Source organism: Barbus barbus (assembly GCF_936440315.1).
Source record: "Barbus barbus genome assembly, chromosome: 2".
NCBI classification, from domain to species: domain Eukaryota; kingdom Metazoa; phylum Chordata; class Actinopteri; order Cypriniformes; family Cyprinidae; genus Barbus; species Barbus barbus.
In genome coordinates, this window is record NC_136730.1 from 27,214,657 (window position 1) to 27,231,882 (window position 17,226).

Here is a 17,226-nt window from a genome sequence, read left to right on the forward strand (position 1 = left end):
TATAAATATATAGGTTAGTTCAAATCTATATATACTGACATATTGCTTGAGACTAACTGGTATAATAATTATAATTAAACTTTATTAGGAGTACTGTTTGTGAACAATGCAAATGTATTTCAAATACATTTTAGTGTTTATTTTTCACTTAGCCTTTTTTATTATTCTGTACTTATACTTATTTGTACTTATATTTGTCATTTACTTGCACAGTGTCTATAGGTCTGTTAGTCGAACTAAGCTTTTATGTTACATTTTAAAGAGACACATTATTTTTTTACTCTGACAAATTTTGAATTTTACTCTGACTTTTTTTGAAGTGCATGTAAATGTGCTAACATTATCCATCTCCGTGTTTTTATATTACTACTCACTGTAAACTGCAAAAATGCAAATACAAAAGCCAACATGATTAGACAGCAAGAATGACTGAGTAAGACCATATCAAAAACTGACATCTTAGTGAAATTAATGGTTGACATTAAACTTTGATGTTTGTTTCCTCAAAATTAGATTTTGAGACTTTAGCCTGGGTTTCACAGAGAGGGTCACACATGTTTATTCATCATTCTCATTGTGCATTAATGGAAGTATTTTGTAAAATTAGAGCTATGGTGGTTCCACTTTCTAATCTCTAAACTAGAAAGGTAAATTTTGCCAGACGGATAACATCTCTGAGGAACGAGGGTCTTCGAGACGCTGAGAGTTTCTCCGCATTATGAAATCTGTCATAGTCTAGCTGGAGTTTGCTTTGGAGGGATTGCATTGTTTGCAGACACATGCAGATAAAATGAACACAGGGTTCTGGTTGCCAGTTATGGGTGTGATACATGTTTGGTCACAGTGTGAGATGGCGCTTATGAATGTGTGTTTGTGTGAGTAAACAAGGCACACTAGAGCAGAGTCCCATAGACCGGGAGATAAGAGGAAGCACCTGGGGCCAGACAGGGAACTGGCTGAGGAAAGGCTCTGTATGTATATAACAGAGAGAGACAGCATATAGGAGACAACTGAAATTTATTCATCAGAATGTGATATAGAGGAAAACGGGGTTATAGGATCGCAAATTACATTTCTGTGGTCACTTCACTGTATACACAAGTGTAATGATGTGTGGAAATCTTGAGTTTGCAGTTCACAACACTGCCTTGTAGACAACAATGGTAACAATGGTAATGTTATTTTTAAATGGTAACAATATTTCACAATATTTCTGTTTTTACTGTATTTTTTATCAAACAGGTGAGCATAAGAGACTTCTTAAACAAATCTTACCATTCCCAAGGATTTGAACAGTGTACATAAGTTATACAATTTATGGCAAAATACCAACTGAACAGAATGTACATAAGTCTTAAATGTATAACAGTTACTGTAAAGGACACTCAGGATGCTCATCTGTTCAACAAAAAGTCCTAATGATAAAAATAGATGAAGAAAACATCTCAGATTTATATAGTCTCCAACTTCAAGGACAGTCTGTGCATGATAGCACTAATTCTGTTCCATTGTGCAGACAAGCTTAATAATTCCTCCAGCGGCAAACCAACAGCATGTGTCATTACTAGATACTGGCCTTCTAATAACATCACAGTTGTTGTATCTCTCTGCATAGCAGTACTGAAGAATTTTGAACAAGCTATCGCTTACTGTGATCCCCTGGTCCAGTCTGAATTGATCTAAATTGGGCCTCCCGACCTCTGACCCTGAGTGAAGAGCTGAGAACTGGGGCCTGGGTGTCTGTAACTGCACCTGTGTTACATAAACACACCATAAACTAGCCTGTCTGTCACGGGTGAGCCTGAAGACCTCATCACAGGCACTGTGGAGCCTCACTCTGTCCCTAAATACAGCCCCTTTTCCAGTCTGATTAATTGCCAGTGTGCTCTGAAAGCGAACTGTTAGGGCACTATAGGCTGCTTCATGCTTTCTACAGCACATGTTCTTTAAAATCCAGTCTGCACACTGACTTAGTGACCGTACAGAATGCTAATTGACTCTTCAAAGACTCTTATTCTGCCATAAAGCTTTTGGAGTACAAAAACGTATCACGATATGACCATGCTTTGATTTGTCTTGACATCAAGCCTTGATGTGTTACATAAATACCCAGGTTTAGGAGTATGGTAATCATTCAGTATTATGGAATATATAAAAATGTCATGGATTTACCATCTGACTATCATTGTATTATAGTACCATAGTATGTTTAAGGCCCTCAGCATGTTCAGAGAATGATTTGCTCAGACTGTGCTGTATTAATTCATTCCAGCTCCACCAGACCCCAGGAGAGATGGAGAGACATAGCGCAGTGCTGGCAGACGGCCAAGCAAATATCCAAAATAATAATCAGCAGATTTCAGCAACCTCCCTGCCTTTTTCCAGCCCCTTACCCCCGCCTTTCTCCTTTGCTTTACCCTTTGTCTGTGTTTATAGACATAGTTCTGATTTATATAAATATAGGTACAGCATATGGACAGATGTTGATTTATTTTGAGTGCTCACTGAACAGCATGGGAAAACTAGTAAACAGAAAATGGATAGAAAAGAAACACTTGTGCTGTGTCAGTGCTCAAGATTGGCCCATTGATTTTCACATTACAGGACTGTCCACACAAACATGGCCAGCTCATCTATTGTTCACAGTCTCCTCCTGTCTGTGTAGATAATACACCACCCAACGGCCTTCGCTCAGACCCTGATAATGTGTGAATGGAACCAAGACACAGTGCATGTGTATGCATATAATATGAGTGTTTGGTTGATCATACAGGTTACTGAATATATGTATAGAGGTTATACACACATACAGCGTTGATGGTGCTTTGTTCTATACTCCATGAGGTCATGTTCCCGCACACTGTAAAAAAAAGAGTAACAAGATGTACAAATGCTACATGCAGCCTTGGTTTAAAGCACAAATAATTATAAGTAAAAATATGCATCAGCTTATTTATGATGAAAAACAATTTATCAGAAGTCTGAGATTCTGATTTTTTATTTTGGCACAAGCACTAAATTGATTACTATTCAATTTGTTCTCACATTGTCAGCTTTATATTCCTCTATTTATGTAAGTACCAGACCTTCCCGCTCACATGGCAGACAGAGAAAGAATGCAGTATGTATGTGAATGAATGCAGTGATAGTATTGCTCCATCACTGTCTCTTTATCTCTAGAGCAGGCGTGTTTATGAGAAACTGTGTGTCGCCTCTGGATGCTTCTGGCCTCAGTCATCCATATTAATGAAGAAGAGCTGCCCTGTTCAGCAGTTCTGCCAAAGGGACATGGATATCCAGGTTCGATACAGCATCATGTGAAGGCTTAAAGTGCTTTACTGCAGATTTCCAAAAGAACATTGTCAACCGTGTAATTGTTGCAGATGAATTTGGGCACAACAATGTCAATATAATTTATTATAGTGTAGTTGTAGTGTAAAATTTAACTTAAAAAGTTCATAAAATGTGATTGGCAGCCTATGAAGTAATATAAACAGTAAAGGAAAAACATTAGTTAACTACCTATTGCAAAAATAATGCATTAATCTAATTGAAACCATGTTTGGTTTGCTCCACATGGTTCTCTGACCTTGTTTATGCAGCTGCATGACATGCTGAACTCCAGACATTCTCCTCTCTGCATTGAAGACGTCAGGAGAAGCTTCAGGAGAAATGTTCAGCAAGAATTTAGTTTCAAAAAGACACTAGGTTACCTGTATGTGATAAATGTCTGAATGTTTATCAGTCCAGTATACAGCCTGCAAGCAGAGCTAAAATTGCACAGATGGAATAATTATATTTATAATTAAATGTCATTTATAAAAATAAATTATTATTATAATTATTATTTTATTTATAAATGTTTTTCAACAATATTGTATTTTTTTGCAAAGTTGCATTGGCAGCTAACAAAAATAATAAGTATTGAAATCTTAAACTAAAACTATTTAAATGAAAATTAAAGCTTTAACTATAGAAATATAGAAACAAATCCCAAAAACTAATAAAATAACAAATGTACATAAAATTGGAACCACTTCATATTTAGGTGTACTATTTACTAACATTTAAATTAATAATTTGATACAATGCGATTTTCATGTACATACGTTTATAAATTTATAATTATATATTTTTTAATGTAAAGACATTGAATATAAAATGGGATCACAAAAGTACTAAAACTTAAAAACATAAAACTAAAATAAAAACTGAAAATCTTAAACACTTTTAACAACTTAAACACATTTGCAATTTTAATGAATACTATAATAGAACTAAAATACCACTGGAAAGTATGACCCCAAATGAAAATCTAATTCAGCTGATGACAAAACCAAGGTCATGAACTGAGCTGATATTGCCATAACATTCAATGCCATGACATAAGTTGAACAACACTGATATTAAACAGATAAGCAGTATTTCCAACAAGGCATCCATGAGATGGTTTCCGTCTGATAGTTGTATAAGCCATAGTCAAGCTTTCAATGTCCCTCTCAGTCCAGAAGGAGTAAATCACCTTGGGGGAATTTCCATTAGCTTTGAAAAGCTGCAGGCTGAGCCCAGCAATCCTTCATAAACACGGCCCAGATAGGCAATCCTCCTCATGCAGGGGTCACAGGGAACGTTTCGTAACACAGTCATCTATATAGTCATGAGGAGGATAACGTTTAAACATTTTCTGCTTCTGTGAAAACAATGAAGTAGTAACTGAACAACATGGCCTGGTTTCTTATTAACATTGTCCTGCTTGACAGATCAATGTAAGGAGAGCCTCCAGTTATGAATTATTTTACAGTGGAATGAGCATAAAAGGAAAAGCATGGGTCAGAATGTGCTCTAGCAGAAGGAGGAGGGTGCCCTCCACTGGATTTGGGCTTTAAAACACACTGATGGGAGTGTTCTGAACTTTTCCTAAACATTTTTGTGGGTAAAGTAGGTCATTCAGGAAGTTTTAGATTCTTGGAGGCTTGGGAATGAGTAAAAATACACGTTTACGTGCCACTGAGTTCGTCCTTCCTCTGTCTAGACTCCCTATGAGGAAAACCTAGCTATTCTCTTCAAACCACAGAGAGCCGTCTGCTTTTAGACCAGCCATAGAAACACAGCACTCCACCCTAAAACAGGAAATAACTCTGTAATCTACTCAAACAAAGAGCAGCAGCTCACCACAATACAGCTTAGCACATATTTAGAAAACTTATATGACATGTATAAACAGTAGTTCTCCAGTTACCATGTGAGAATGTCACACTTTTATATCAGTAATGTAGGCTGAACACATAGTGAGACCAGACAAATATAAAACTGTCTGTCTGAGAGTTTTTAAAATCAAATTCCAAGACTTAATACAAAAAAAAAAAAAAAGTGTGATAAAAAATAGGGCTGCCCATCAAAGCCTTCTGAAGACTAGAAGCTTTTAAAAGATGTCTCCTATGCTCACCCAGGCTACATTCATTTGAACAAAAACATACAGTAAAAACAGTAATATTGTATAATATTTTATATTTTTACAATGAAAAATAACTATTTCCTATTTCTAATTTATTCCTGTGATGGCATAGCTGAATTTTCAGCAGTCATTACTCCAGTCTCCATCATCCTTCAGAAGGCATTTTAATATGCCGATTTGCTGCTCAAGAAACATCTCTATTAACAATGTAGAAAACTCTTATGCTGCTCAATATGTTTTGGAAAATGTAATACACTTGGAGCAAGTAAGATGATAAAAAAAAGAAATGCTTGCTTTTATTAAGCAAGGATGCATTAAAATGATCAAAAATGACAGTAAAGAGTGTAAATACATTCAAACTGTTGTGAAAAGAACACAAATCACATAGAAAAGCTTTGGAGATATACTGTTTATTCAGTACGCAGCTTCAGTTCTGGTTTTATCAGAAGTATAAACAAACTTGAGTGCCAATTTGAGACCAACACTTTGATAGAGGAATGAGGAACCACAACTGGAAGGGACGATTGCTCTAAAGCTGAAAAGTAGCAGAGGTCTGTGACATGGCATTATAGAGGAACGTGTTGTTGAAAGGTACAAACTGGTGCGTGATGATTTTGATGGCTTCTTGAGCTGCTGATCCTGCAAATAGAAAACAGACAATGGGCCCCTTTACAACTGGCATTATTATGTTGTTCACATCTGGATGATTTCTGGATAAGCAATTGGATCAAGATGGCAATGGAAACTAACTGGGATTAACGGAATACATTTAGGGTTAACACTTGTGTTAACCAAACATATTCTCAGTAATTAATTGTTTGCACTAATTTTAATCCATGATTCTTTTAATTTTTTTTTTTACTAACCCTATGTTCGTTCGCTATTTAAAGGAATAGTTCACCCAAAAATGAAAATTGTCATTAATTACTCACCCTCATGCTGTTCCAAACCCATAAGACCTTCGTTCATCTTTGAAACACAATTTAAGATATTTTGATGAAATCTGAGAGCTTTCTGACTCTGCATAGACAGCAATGCAACTGACACGCTCAAGGCCCAGAAAGGTAGTAAGGTCTACTGCTATGAGATAACTTTTTGTGGGGAAGAAATCATTGAATAAAGGTCATTATTTTTATTTTCTTTGCGCACAAAAAGTAATCTCGTAGCTTCATAAAATTAAGGTTGAATCCCTGATGTCACACGGACTATTTTAATGATGTCCTTACTACCTTTCTGGGCCTTGACCGTGGTAGGACCCTTGCTGTCCATGCAGGGCCAGAAAGCTCTTGGATTTCATCAAAATTATCTTAATGTGTGTTCCAAAGATTAACAAAGGTCTTACGGGTTTGAGTGTGAGTAATTAATGACAGAATTTTCATTTCTGAGTGAATTATCCCTTTATGATTCTTCCAATAAAGGTGGCTAAATAGGAATGAGAAGCGAAAAGAAAAAGAAAATTTACAGTGGCTACATGCAAATGTACAAGGAAATCTGGATAGAGAAACGAGAGATTCAAACGCATAATTCACAAGTTATTGTTCATTTAATAAGGTGACCAGATAACATGACTCCAATGTCTTTTTTTTTTACATTGTCATAGTAAATAAAAAGAATCCAATAACCCACAGCATAACACTTGGCAAGATTAAATAAGCTCCAGCTACCGAAAACCATGAATCATATCAATGTCAGATGGAAATAAATACAAAGCCTGTCGAAAATTTCAACCCACTCTGTGAGTAACAGATAATGATTATTTGCAGCACATCACTTAAGTAGCTGTATACAAATAATGAAAACGCATTAGCATTTACATGTCCATTGAATGTGGTCAGAATCCATCCCTGACCACCTCCGAATGTGGTTCCATCGATCCGATCACCAGATGCACTCAAAATCAAAGTGTCTTGGTCATTTACACCTGGCCGGCAGTTGTATGATTATTGAAAATGCATATGCAAGCAGTGAAGACGGTTAATGAGAAAGGCCATATTTACATTCGTAATATGATTTGCCTTTATACTATTAAATCCATATTGTAGCGGATGTCACAATATGCATTATGAATGTTTGATGCGGTGTGTATTTGCAGGATCCTGAATAAGTACATAAACACTCACCTCCCAGAAAAGCGGCAACTGTGTGTGGCTCAGCAGCTCCATAACGGCAGCTGGAAGATATGAAAATAACATTTAAACTGTTACCATCTGATTAGAAACAGAGGGACCAGATGAACAGGAGAACTTGTGCTTCGTTATTATGAATATTACAAAACCATTTTTAGAATAAATATTTAGTTTGTACAGCTTCAAACCAAACGGGCTTAACTGTGAACTTAAAACTTACAACTCATGGATGTAGTCATCTTTCACATTGACGTTCAGACCGTACTCCTGTAGAAGACTGTTTACACACAGCTTGAGTTTGTTAATGTCTTCCTCCACCTGGTAATTGTAGACACCTGAGAAAAAGAGTCATACTCTATAATATCAGAGTGACAGAGTTCACATACACTATCGTTTAATGTTTTTGAAAGAAGCCTGTTATGATAGCTACAGTAAAAATTGCAATATTTTGAAATATTGTTACTATTTAAAATAAACTGATTTAGAACCAATATGATTCATGGTACTCCAAGAAAGGTGGCATTACCATAGTACCATGTCCAAAATAAATACAGAAAATAGTGTCAAATCCAAGTAGAGTTTAGTATACAAAAATACTAGCATAAAAAAAAATGTGTGACTTGATGGATATTTTAAAATCTGTGCTATGGTTGAAAGTTTCTCAATTATATGTTTTGCCTGTTTTGATAACCCTTCTGACCTGGGTAACGGGAGTGTTGCTGATAGAAGCGATCGACTGAGCGGAGCATGAGGTACAGAACCATCTCGCTGTCTGTGCTGTCCATACAGGATGCTATGGAGACAGAAAAAAACTGCTTAAACACACACAGAAACACCCAAGCATGTATATACGCAACAATGAACCATGTTAGTAAATCCTTCTAAACAATCAGAAATCCTTCTAAACAGTGGCCATAACATTTAGAAACTGAGATAAACCACAGGCGGACCGAGAACCGCAGAGAAGACGTACTGATTTCATCTTTATTGAAAGTGTCCATACTGTATTCTTCCGCCAGAGACCTGCAGCGCACCACTCTGAGGAAAGCTGCGTTTTTACCTGTGGGACACAAAACACCACACAACATAGGCATTATAATAATATATGGAGAAAGCCACCTGTTTTTCCCAAAGATGAGATTTTTCAGTAATTGCTGGAACCACGAACATCACATATGCAAATAAACTGACGGAATATGCGAACTGATGCAAAACATCACAGGATTTTGCAAAGTGTTGGAATACTTAGGTTCCTGCCAAAGCCTAAAAACGGAACATATTCTGCTCTATGGGAGTGCGTATGCAATACTCACAGAAAAGTTTGATTTCCTGTTCAGAGATGCTTTCTGGAGGCTTTGGAGTAAACAGATCATTAATGTTAATGTGCTAATAAAAGGAATAAACTGCAGTTATTACAGAAGACTATGTTGATTATGTAAATACCTTTCCAACTGATTGTAAAAGTGCTTCAACATGTTTGGACACAACTCCTGCGTCCTTCATGGCTTTGTCTCTGTAGCTGAAATTGAAAGTGTCAAACAAATGCTATTTTACCAAAAACACAGTCAGCAGGAATCAACCGAAAGCAACAGTTTGATAGTCACTATACAGTACATGTCTGAGTATGTATGTTTCTCAGCTGTTGGTCATTACCAATAGTTCTTTGCAATATCAGGCAAACTTCACAAACACATTACTACTAATAAAATGTTTCCAGACTCTTTGTGATTTGAATGCTGAATACCTACACGTTTTGTAACTTGATGAATTTGTCTGAATCAGCAATCATGTCTGGGATGGTTCCTCGCACAGGTAGCTTTCCGCTCCCCTCGTTTCTAATAAAGTCCCGCACTCCTTGTGCCATCACCCAGAAGGATGGGCTCTACGATAAGACAGATTAAAGCAACTGGTGATCTATAAATGGATAATATTTAAAGTCAAACGGATTTGTTTTGCTTGTAATTACATATTTAGAGAAAGAAGCACATAGGAAAAGTGCTAAAACATATTCTCTCTCTTTTACAATGCAGAAGTAAGCTATTTCCTATGAATGTGAGAGACATGATTTTTTAGACACTATGGGTAAATAGCTAGAAGAATAAATTGTACTACTACGTAGTGTATTTATTATTACAATAATAAATTAAAATGTCACAATCCCACTTTTCAATATTAAGCGGCAGCAGACTGTTTTTGTAAAATAACACTGACACTGGAAACCTTGGAAATTCAAGTTACAAATTGTAGTATCTGCTCTTACATTAACAATTCGATGGATAACGGAGAACACAAAAAAACAACAACATTAACCTGACTTTTTTTTAAAGCCACCTTTTCACTATCTCCGGCAAACTAGAAGCCATTCATTTCCCCAATAGAGAGTAGAACGGGATTTTACCAAATAAATAGAAATAAACGGAGGGTAATGAATAAATCATGACCAATTCCAATTGCCTCTAGGAGCAAAATGCGACAATCGTATGTGAATGTTGAAGACGTGGCTTAGGAGCAGTTTTGCATGTTCCTACTAACCTGTGAGGTAATATTTTCACACTGCTCAGCATTAAAAATGTCCTCCGCTGCACTGGGGACCTACGTTACAATGGGACAAAGATCAATGCAAGGAACATAAACTATAACTACAGCTTTTCAAATGTGAAGAGTTCTACCTTGGTGGGGTTCAGAGCCGTATTCACATTCTTGATTGCCTCCTCAAAGTTCTCTTCATCTTCAGGTGTTCCGTTCTCATTCGTAAGGATTCCTGAGAAAATACAGAAATGAAGGAAAACCCACAATAAGAGAAGTGAGCTACAAAAAATTATTGAAAGGAACAACATGGCAGACCTCGAATGAATTACATTACCTCCTCTGATGAGTTGTCTGAAAGCTTCCTTCTCCTTATAATTCTTCGGTAACTGAGAGTTGTGCTGGATCAGAGAAGAAACACTTTGAGAATGTCTGTTAAGAGGTCATTTAGGACATTAAGGAGGTCTCATTTTTAGAAAGCTCATAAGGATATGTCCAAAATTACCTCACTATACCACTTTTCCAAGAATTTGGCAACCACAATTATCCATGGCGTATGACTGTGATCCTAAATTAAAACAAAATACACACTTTTTTTTTTTAAACAGCAATGATTTAAATGTAAATACAAAATACAAGTCAGTCACATACAATAAAAAGGACATCAGTAATCAACATTTTGTCTGACCTTCTTCTCCATGCTGTCCAGGTTGTAGGACTCTATGTGGTGTTTGAGCTCTGTGAATGGCTGGTCTAGTCTCAGGTCTTCTAACGCATTGTCTGGATGAGATTCGACCACTGTAGTGAGAGACACAGACAGACATTTTCACACAAAGATGTATTTAAATAAATGCTAAGGATATGCAAAATTACATTTTAGCAAAGTTATTGGATTACAAGTGGACTGCCCTGTCCCACTGCTAATAAATTAATCTCTCAAAAAATTCTTTGCTTCATGACAATGATTGTTACCCGTGTGCTCTTTCACAATCAGTCTCATGTAACCGATAAGTCCATATGTTCGACATACAAGGTACGGCACACCGGCCTCCCACAACACACTGCCCAGCCTCAAACATGTGCTGTCAAAATAAAGATAAAATGACATAAATTGATCTAAAGAACCAGCAATACAACCAATCAAATATTAGCCTTTAGTCTTAGTCTTTTTATTTAACATGTTTGATAATGCATTTAAGAAATCCATGTAAATAATTAAGGAACAATATATTCAGATTTGTATTATAGGAGGAGTAATACCTTTCTGGAAGCTGGACCCCAATTACCAGACTAAATCTGTGAAAAAACTCAGGGTCGTTGTCCAAAAGCTTTTCAGGACTCTGAATATCAAAAAATAAAAAAACACTTAGATGCAAAGACACACTACCTTACAAAGTTATGAACACATTTGACTGAATTTGTGTGGATCTTAAATCCCTTTAGATTTAAAGGCTTATGATTAAATGCTTGTTATTAGTTATTAATACTGCACTTATATTCACACTACCGTTCCCAGGTTTGTGAAACTTATTATAGTACACTTTAAATTGTCATTTATTCCTGTGACGGCAAAGCTGAATTTTCAGCAGTCATTACTCCAGTCTTCAGTGTTACACGATCACATGATAACATTGTGTTCAAGAAACATTTCTTATTATTATCGCTGTTGAAAACTGTTATCAGTGTTGTGCTGTCTTTAATGTCACTTATATATGTTAATGCATCCTTGCTGAATAAAAGTATTAATTAATTAAACTTACATTTTGAATGGTAGTGCATGTTTTTTTTTCTTCTTTTAAATTACATTTTAATTTTAAACCATACAATATTATATTTTAAACCTTAAAATAATGGCTTAACATTTCAGTCACTATATATTTACTATTCTTTCAATTTCATAGTTTTGAACAGATGTGCCCAAACCTATGACTGGTTTTGTTTAGCTGTGTATATATTAAAAGTAAAAATACAATATGTTTTGTTTACATTAACACTGACCTCTTCTACAAAGTTTCCAGACACGTCACTATTGAGCTCCTGCAGCAGTTCAGTAGCAGCCTGAGCCCTGTTCTGCAAAATAAGCACAACATCGTTCAGCATATATGACACTCAGGGCTTGGACAGAGTTGTTATGGACACAATTCTGTGCTTACCTTCCCAATACTGCCGCTGGTGAGAAAAAAGCTGCAGAAAAAAATCAAAGCATGACCAGAATCAGAAGCATTTTCTATACTGTGCAATCCATTCATCACACTATAAACAAAAATAAGAAAATAAGACAATGATTGGCAGGCCAGTGACTTTACTTGTTTCCAACATCCTCCCCTGACACTTTGTGCCCATCAACTATGGTAAAGGCTCCAATTCCTAAGAGGCAGAGTAATAATAATGTTAACACAATAATCTACATGAATTCACGTCTCACAGTGAGAAATACTGATACCTGGCAGGACAAGGTTTTTGAGTATTTCAGTGCCAGTTGCAGTGGCGTTGATGAGACACACATGGGCATTTTCAAGTGCTTCCTGTCCATGATCTCCCCACAACCTGATACAAACATATAACAACCAATAAATGACCAGCGTACAATATAATAACAATTACAGACAGACAGGACAGATTAATACATCCGGTGGTTTCTGATCAGTAATGCTGTTAATAGGCTATATATGGAAATTAGACTGATAGTGTTGCTGTCGTGTCTTGAATTAAAGCATGATCAATCTGAGGTAACTGTGGAGTGATTAAAGCTCTTGCTGTGACCGATGGGCCTCTATGTATGTCAGCGTTACTACAACTGGAAAGCTTAAACCTACCGCTGAAGGAGAATCGCTGTGCATGTATACTGCGTTATTCAGTTGTAAAAACCCGAGCGATATGTACCTGAGCTGCCGATCATACTTCTGCTCTTTGCTTGTTTTATGGTCTGTCATGGTCCTCTGTCTCTGTCTGTGACGCTAGATCCCACCGCGGCACGCTGCTGTTCCTCTACTCGGAGATTGACATTCGCAGATTCGATACAGACGGATGTATTATTCTTCCGTTTGGCCAAGAGGTGGAGCCATTGTGCCGCTTGAATGATTAGCTCTTTTAATCAAGCCTGTTTGTCCATCTTGGCGACTTTCAAGTTTTTTAGTTTTCCCCTTCTTCAGAAGAATTTGATTTGTTAATTTGTTGTTTCCTGTTATACAGTGACTTTTCTGTCTCTATGATTTACTTACTCATATTTTCTCTAAAATAGTCACATATTTATAAGAAATTGCTTAAATTATACATAATAGGTCTACTTTATTACTTAAACAGAGATAATAGACATTAAAAATATTATTTAGGTTTTTTTTACACCTTTTTATTGATACAGGTGTTCCGTTTTATCATGTCCTCAGTGCAAAGTAATCGACTTACACTAGAAATATAAACCATGAAATGATAAAAACCTCAAAATATTTTTCAATTATGTTATTATGGACTAGGCTAAACTTCATCTAATCATACATATAAATCATGTGAAACTATATATATATATATATATATATATATATATATATATATTTACAATTTTCTTAATTTACCGTGTCCCTAAAGTCATCTTCCACCCTGTTATGTACTCCCTCGCCTTCCAAAATAGACTATAATTCCACTGAGATCATTTTCAGGAAGTGATATTGTTTATTTTTTCCGCTGGAATTCAACTGTATAAATGGAAGTAAGTGTCAACTCTCACTCCTACCTTTTTTTTTTTAAGTTTTTGAAATGTCCTCCACCCTGTTAGGCTATGTTATGGAGAATGTTTGTCAGATCAAAGAAAACCAAAAAAAAAAAAAAAACATTTCTGACATAATTATAAAAGTTATGTTCATCTATAGAAGGTTAGAGAGCTAAATGTTGACCACTCAAAAAACTACAGCTAATTTAGCTAAAAATTCTAATAGAATAACTAATATTTATTGTATACTGCAAATTAATCTACCTATGTTTACCCTAATTGTACAAAGCTGTTTTCAACATTGATAATAATAATATTATTAATAATAATAATAAATGTTTCTTGAGCAGCAAATCAGCATTTTAGAATGATTTCTGAAGGATCCTGTGACACTGAAGACTGGAGTAATGATGCTGAAAATTCAGATTTACCAACAGAAATAAATTGCATTGTAAAATGTATTAAAATAGAAAACAGTTATTTTAAATTGTAAAAATGTTTCACGAGATTACTGTTTTTGCTGTATATTTGATCAAATAAATGAAGCCTTGGTGAGCAGAAGAGACTTCTTTTAAAAACAAAGAAAATTTTACTGATCTAAAACTTCTATATATATATATATATATATATATATAAGTATATATAAAATACTGTGCAAAACCATTAAGCTCCCAGGTCTCTGGTAGAGAACCTAAGCTTGGAGGAAAGAAATTTCACCCAGCTAGGGCGAGCAGGGAATATACTAATATTTAATCCTGTTTTGTTGGGTATCCTCATAAGCGCAATCTAAAATGAGTTAGATAACATCTTAAATTAACTTACAGAGTTGTGAGAAAATGAGATGTGCATCAGAGCAACAAAGGTATCAAATCAAAGAACAAAGGTAATAGCGATAATTGTAGCTATATGGACTAGTTTATATTTAATTCATAATTTATGCAGTTAAGACTGTAAAGTGTTTGATAACTTTATTTCTGTATATTACCTACAAAAAAGTTGGTCCTTTAAAGGTTTTTTTTTACATGTAGTAGTTCATATGCTGAGATGGTTCTATGCATTATACTTTTTTTCCTGCCTTTTGTTTTTCAAATCTGTAACTGTCAAAGCCTGATTTCTGGTTTTCTGTAGCTCAAGACCGACTGTCAACATACTCTTAACAGGTAAATTATTTATTTCTTAAAATATTTTATTAGATAAAAAATATTTAAATTGTAACTTTCAAATTGTATTAATAACATAAAGATACTTATTAATGAAAATAAACTGTTATTAAAAAGGGTATTAACAGCAGGTCATATAGGACTTTCAAAGCATGGTTCTTTATGGAAACTTATAAAAAAGGGTTCCAGCAATATTTCTTAATTATATTTATCAAAACAGCAATATTTAGTTGTCAGTGTTTCTTTTTTTTCTCTCTTGTGCGTCTCACTATATAGTCCGTAGTAAATGCACGGGGGGGTTCCGCTCAAAAGTCGGAGAATTCTTGTTTATTTTTACATATCTGTCAATCTGAGGCGTTGCTATAGCTGCGTGCGTTTTGCTTGACCTACTGATATTCCACAGTCTGTTTGGAAACCGAGGCTCTCGAGCCATATGGTTCTTTCAGTGAGTGGGTCGACGGAAGGAAAAAATGAACCACACAATATTTTAAACATTTTTTCATCAATAATCAAAGCTAGTGTGTCGATTTAATTAAAAATCCATATATTATATATTTTAGAATATTACATAGCCTAATTCATCAATGCCCATTAGTCACTAGCTATAATACATCAACCAATCATGATCTGGCACAAGAAGTTCAAATTTTATTGGACAATATGTGAAGTAGAGGGTTATTTTCCGTTCCGGTCGACACTATCAACCACAACATTATTTTAAATAGACTAGAACACTTTGTTGGCATTAGTGGAAGTGCCTTAGCATGGTTCAAATCATACTTATCTGACCGCCGTCAGTTCGTAGCAGTGAATGAAGAGGTATCATATTGATCACAAGTGCAGTATGGAGTACCTCAAGGTTCAGTACTAGGGCCGTTACTTTTCACGCTTTACATGTTACCCTTGGGAGATATTATCAGGAGACATGGTGTTAGCTTTCACTGTTATGCTGATGATACTCAGCTCTATATTTCTTCACGGCCTGGGGAAACACACCAAATTGAGAAACTAATGGAATGCATAGTCAATATAAAAAACTGGAGGACGAGTAACTTCTTACTGCTAAATTCTGAAAGGTGTTAATTATCGGACCTAAAAATCCCACATGTAATAACCTAGAATACTATCTAACACTTGACGGCTGCTCTGCCAATTCTTCTTCATCAGTTAGGAACCTAGGTGTGTTGTTTGATAGCAATTTTTCATTCTGTAAAACTGCATATTTCCATCTCAAAAACATATCTAAATTGCGACCTATGCTCTCAACGTCAAATGCAGAAATGCTAATTCATGCGTTTATGACCTCAAGGTTAGACTATTGTAATGCTTTACTGGGTGGTTGTTCTGCACGCTTGATCAACAAATTACAGTTGGTCCAAAATGCAGCAGCTAGAGTCCTTACTAGAACCAGGAAGTATGACCATATTAGCCCGGTTCTGTCAACACTGCATTGGCTCCCTATCAAACATCGTATAGATTTTAAAATGTTGTTAATTACTTATAAAGCCCTGAATGGCTTGCTTCTCAGTACCTGAGCGAGCTCTTATCACATTATAGTCCTCCACGTCTGCTGTGTTCTCAAAACTCTGACCATTTGATAATACCTAGAATATCAAAATCAACTGCGGGAGGCAGAACCTTTTCCTATTTAGCACCCAAACTCTGGAACAATCTACCAAATACTGTTTGGGAAGCAGTGTCAGATCCCTCTCAGGAAACAAGGGAGCACGGAGACAAGGGGATTCCAATATATCCTTTATTTTGAACCACAGACAGCCGAGGAGCTTTGGGAGAGACGCACATATACAACGTTCAGACCGGACACAGGGGCTGGGAAACACAGGGCTTATAAACACTAGGAAATCAAAGGGGAAGAACAGAAACAGGTGCGGCGTAATTAAACAGGGCTAGGGACTAATCAACTCATAATGACTGGGAACGAGGAAGGTCAGATATAGACACGAGAGGAGGGGGAAACAAGACACAGGACTGACAGGCAGACACACTCTGTCAGTTTAAATCTAGATTAAAGACACATTTCTTTAACCTGGCTTACACATAACACACTAATAGACTTCCATCAAATCCGTTAAATGAATGTTAGGCTGCATTAATTAGATCAGCCGGTACCGGGAACACCCCTCATAACACACAATGCACTCGTTACATTATAAGAAGAATGGCATATACGCTAATATTTGTCTGTTTCTATTCTGTTTCTCAGTCCGTGTCCGGATCAGATGGCGGATCGGC

General features: G+C 35.9%; 1 protein-coding gene across 1 annotated transcript; it reads right to left on the bottom strand.

Annotated features, from left to right (window-relative positions):
* Positions 1-4,049: 4,049 nt before the first annotated feature.
* Positions 4,050-13,148, bottom strand: nae1 (nedd8 activating enzyme E1 subunit 1). Its single transcript, XM_079433907.1, has 20 exons — positions 12,991-13,148; positions 12,551-12,654; positions 12,414-12,474; positions 12,261-12,291; positions 12,106-12,177; positions 11,368-11,447; positions 11,080-11,189; positions 10,796-10,905; positions 10,613-10,675; positions 10,445-10,508; positions 10,251-10,342; positions 10,114-10,173; positions 9,330-9,463; positions 9,025-9,100; positions 8,895-8,934; positions 8,555-8,641; positions 8,282-8,374; positions 7,802-7,916; positions 7,576-7,625; positions 4,050-6,094 (listed from the first exon to the last, which is right to left on the bottom strand). Exons 1-20 carry the CDS (start codon positions 13,038-13,040, stop codon positions 5,985-5,987), a joined length of 1,602 nt encoding a protein of 533 aa, XP_079290033.1. The 5' UTR covers positions 13,041-13,148; the 3' UTR covers positions 4,050-5,984.
* Between the last annotated feature and the right edge of the window lie 4,078 nt (positions 13,149-17,226).

Bases quoted from the DNA above. Each gene is read 5' to 3' on its own strand.
- nae1 (XM_079433907.1), bottom strand. From the start codon at position 13,040: ATGACAGACCATAAAACAAGCAAAGAGCAGAAGTATGATCGGCAGCTC. The intron at 10,343-10,444 runs GTAATGTAATTC...GTATTTTCTCAG, and splicing joins CAGACAACTCATCAGAGGAG to GAATCCTTACGAATGAGAAC. The intron at 7,917-8,281 runs GTCAGAAGGGTT...TCTTTTTCTCAG, and splicing joins GCAACACTCCCGTTACCCAG to GTGTCTACAATTACCAGGTG.